Source organism: Solanum dulcamara, chromosome 4 (assembly GCF_947179165.1).
Source record: "Solanum dulcamara chromosome 4, daSolDulc1.2, whole genome shotgun sequence".
Lineage (NCBI taxonomy): Eukaryota > Viridiplantae > Streptophyta > Magnoliopsida > Solanales > Solanaceae > Solanum > Solanum dulcamara.
The window spans coordinates 5830028-5834087 of record NC_077240.1 but is presented as its reverse complement, the minus strand read 5'-3'; the positions used below and the strand labels follow the sequence as shown (position 1 = coordinate 5834087).

General features: G+C 35.3%; 1 protein-coding gene across 1 annotated transcript; it reads right to left on the bottom strand.

Annotated features, from left to right (window-relative positions):
- Window positions 1-227: 227 nt before the first annotated feature.
- LOC129884573 (ABC transporter G family member 1-like) lies at window positions 228-3256 on the bottom strand. Its single transcript, XM_055958861.1, has 8 exons — window positions 2872-3256; window positions 2676-2755; window positions 2089-2547; window positions 1891-1977; window positions 1679-1807; window positions 1406-1597; window positions 1192-1278; window positions 228-1087 (listed from the first exon to the last, which is right to left on the bottom strand). Exons 1-8 carry the CDS (start codon window positions 3128-3130, stop codon window positions 371-373), a joined length of 2010 nt encoding a protein of 669 aa, XP_055814836.1. The 5' UTR covers window positions 3131-3256; the 3' UTR covers window positions 228-370.
- Between the last annotated feature and the right edge of the window lie 804 nt (window positions 3257-4060).

Here is a 4060-nt window from a genome sequence, read left to right as displayed (position 1 = left end):
AACTTATAAGTAATTAACAATATGATAGATTCAAAAGATAACAAAAATACTTCTCTCTTGGTTCCATTATGACTAGACACGAACTTTAAAAGAGAAAGGCTTTTGAAACTTTCATCATAAACAAGCCTAAGAAATTTATATAGCTATGAGGATAAATTATTTGTTAATATAGATGTGCCATTCTTTTATAGGCCAAAATGGAAAGACCGTTACATATATTGGGACAAAGAAAGCACTAAACTACTAAACCCTATTTAAACATTACATCCACAAAATAGTGCAGTAAAATACAATACAATACAGAATGATACATTATGAAACAAGAAGCCAAATATAGTGTAGAAGACAAAAGAAGTAACTGCTGATTAGTTCATCTATTGTTGGTGGGAGTGCCATGTGATGGAGTGAGTCCATGGAGAGGTGAGGCAGGTAAGGACTTAGCCATGATTTGTGTATTTCGATTTGATAGAATTGATGTGGATGCCTTTCTTGCATGCACAAACTTTTCTTTTGTCTTGATAATAAGGAAGAACACGAGACGATACAAAATGAGTGTACCTACCAGAATGACTAGGTCTACCCACTTTGAGTGTCCCATTTCAGCTTGCCATCTTTCTCTCAAGACGATTTCTCCACCAATTATATGATTGTTTCCAAACATATCATCTCTAAATTTTAGTCCTTCAAATTCATTCTTGAACATACCTTGGTAAGCATACTTGTGGAAGGACATGTAGTACAGTGGGTATTTCCAAAGTACTTTAGGCAACTCACTCGGTAATTGAAAATAACCACCACTTAGTATCTGTAGTCCTTGTATTCCTGCCCCCGTCACAATCCCCATCAGGAAGTTAGGAACAATAGCTGCAACATTCATCATTAGGCTCTCGACTACCATCATACTGGTGAAGAGGACCAAAGCAAAGTAGGTGAAGTGCTCAAATCCATTTTGAAATCCAGCAAGGAAATAGGCAATGGCACCTGGAATCAATGATATTAGTAGTACGTATGGAATTGAAGAAAGTGTGTTGCCTATGACAAAAGCAAAACATCCATAGTGCCCATTCACGTTTTCTCGTTGAAATACCTGCAGTATTTTTGTCCAAGCAGTTAAATTAAGTAGTCATGATACTACAAAATAAATCATAAAATTCATCAATTGTTTTAATTTAGATGAGAAAATGATACTACCTTCATGTCCTCCACAAATGAAGGGAATCCACCAACCGTCATAAATGTCATAAATGAAACTACAAAAGCAACCATTAGACCTCTTTCCTGCAATATCCAAGACCGTGTTATGATCCATAAATTGTGTGCCCGTCAAGAAGAGCTGAAATAGTACTTAGAAATTAAGTTTGAAACTCAATTGATGTTTCCTTATCTGTGTTCTGTCTATCTATACCTCAACTGAACGATAGTCTGAGCCAACATTATAGTAGATGGAGCCAAGACTTAAAGCAATGCCGACATAAACAGCGAATCTCATCCAATAGTAGCCAGGATCACGAAACATGTTCACAGTTGACCTCCTTGTAAGAACAAGGCATTGCATCATGAAGTTAGCATGGCTTCTTTTTTCCAACATTTCACCACCCTGAAAATATTTAATGGATGCAATTAGAGAGACTCCTTCTCATCTCCTTTCCATTTTGGGGGCTAACTCTCTCTTAATTACCTGATGACATATTTCTGCAACATGGCTCTGAACTTCATGATATCCCTCGGATGATTTATATGAATTTATGAGAAGGTCTATCACTTCTTCTGTAGGTCGTCGTCCTCCAGCTGAGCCTTGTTCAATATCCTTTAAATAGAAACCAAGATATAGTTTAATAAAAGGCTAACTTTAATTGGTTTCTCTTAGAAAGAGGAAATATTAATATTTACCTCATCAAAGTCCTTGTTTATTGTTTTAAGAAAATGATCTGATGGATTCTGAAGATATGGGCAAGGGAAACCATTCCTCGTGAAAAACTATCATAATAAGAAAACATAGAAACTAATCAAAATCGTTACATATATACTTGTATTATATGTCCATGATATTACTTGGCAAGTTAATAGTCAAATAATGAATATATATACCTCAATTGCTGCACTAGCAGGTCCAAAATATACCGTTCTTCCTGAAGACAAAAGGCATAAACTGTGGAAAAGGTTGAAAACTTCAGCACTTGGTTGATGAATAGATGCGATTATGGTTCTTCCCTCTCTTTGGCGTGAAATTCCGCTCATCACATAATAAGATGCAGCACTGTCGAGGCCGCTGGTCGGTTCATCAAGGAATAGAAGTTTTGGCCGCGTTAGAATCTCCATGCAAACACTAAGTCTCCTCTTTTCTCCTCCGCTAATTCCCTTATTACCAAATCCTCCTATTCTAGTGTTCATTGCATCTTGCAACCCCATCTCCTTAATAGTCTGCTCTGCTATTTGTTTTTTCTCTGATTTTGTCATGGAAACTGGGAGTTGGAGTTGTGCAGAGTAGTAAACTGCTTCTTTAACTGTTAGTGTTGCTAAAAGAGTTTCATCTTGAGTCACGTATGCCTGATTTTATAGGATAAAGAACATTACGATGCATGCTAATAAAAACAGATGTAATTGCAAAAAAAAAAAAAGGAAAACAAATGATTAGTGATGCATGAGTCATTCAGCTGAAGATTTTAATTTCTTACAGATGTTCCATAAGAAAGTTTCTGTTTGTGACCATTGATCAGTATATCCCCGCTCTGCCTCGTGCTGAAATCTAGTCGCCCTGAGAGGTGTCCATCAGGTCAGTCATATTTTGAAAAAAACAACTAGCATGAGCATATTTTTGTCCCTCCTGAATATATATACACGTCATTTTCTAGGAGATATAGTAATATTTACCAGCTAACGCATCGAGGAGTGTAGATTTGCCACAGCCAGAAGGACCCATGACGGCCAAGAGCTCACTAGGTCGAGCATAGCCAGTGAGACCTTTAAGTATGGATTTGCTTCCACTTTTTTTAGTGCTAACAGTAACCCATAAGTCATTCCAAGTCAAGAAAACGCCTCCACTTTTTGATCCCATTTGTCCTTTCCCAGCATTATTCAACTCTACTTCCTGTAACTCCATATGTGGCATTGCTAAATTTACAGAAGCCATGCCCTGAAAATTTGTAGGATATACCAAAGACTAAAAGGTGGTTTATTTCATTTTCACGCAAAAGGTATGGGGTATTTAAGGACGTTGTAGTCATCTTTGTCCTCTGAGGGGCATTAATGAGATAATATCTCCAAACATATCTAAATTACAAACAGTTAAAGGGAACCAACTCATTTATGTTCTCTTTGGAGTCTGCAGTTTCAGCTATTAATGACTCGTTCTCATCCCAACTCCCATTTTTCTTTTTTTTATTCCTTTTTGTCAACTCTTGCTTGCTTGATTTGAATGATTTTCTTCTTTAATGAAGTTAGGGACCATGCTAGAGATGGTTCGATATCCCTAGCAATTTGCAAGCATATGGTCAAGAATTCAGTATGGAGGTCGCTTTCTTTTAATACCATGTATAATAGTGGTAGCAGTAACTAGGTACCTGTTTAAGCACACAGTTAGGCTGTTTTTAAATGATCTAACTTAGTGTCCTTGTGAGTTAGAATTAAAGAGCTTTTTAAAAAGTATAGAGATACTGTAAAGGAAAGTAAAGACAAATGATTAAAGCGGAAGGAGAAATAAATACATTAGAGTTTCAACAGTTAGGGGAATGTTTTTGTTAGCCAATTTAGTTTGGATTTGAAGTCTGTTAGTTGGTAGTTTTTAAGGTGCAATCTCGTGAATTTAGTTAGAGAGATCAATCAACAATTAATAAACTATACATATTTAGTTATAGAGATCAATCAATAATTAATTTTGGTTCGGGTTCGATTTTAAATTTTACCAAATTGAGGCCATCTCCAACCCACTCCAAATTTTACACCAAATGAACTTTTTTAATATTTTATTATTATTTTATTATATAATATTTTTAATTAAACATTATATAAATTTTATTTTTAATTAAAATATTTTATTATTTTTACGTAGTATATTTATAAT

What these genes read in the sequence shown, in the direction of transcription:
- LOC129884573 (XM_055958861.1), bottom strand. Translation starts at nt 3,130, where the DNA reads ATGGCTTCTGTAAATTTAGCAATGCCACATATGGAGTTACAGGAAGTA. An exon ending in CAGACTATCGTTCAGTTGAG is followed by an intron (nt 1,279 to 1,405) that starts GTATAGATAGAC and finishes TGGATATTGCAG; the next exon opens with GAAAGAGGTCTAATGGTTGC. An exon ending in CATTTGTGGAGGACATGAAG is followed by an intron (nt 1,088 to 1,191) that starts GTAGTATCATTT and finishes AAAATACTGCAG; the next exon opens with GTATTTCAACGAGAAAACGT.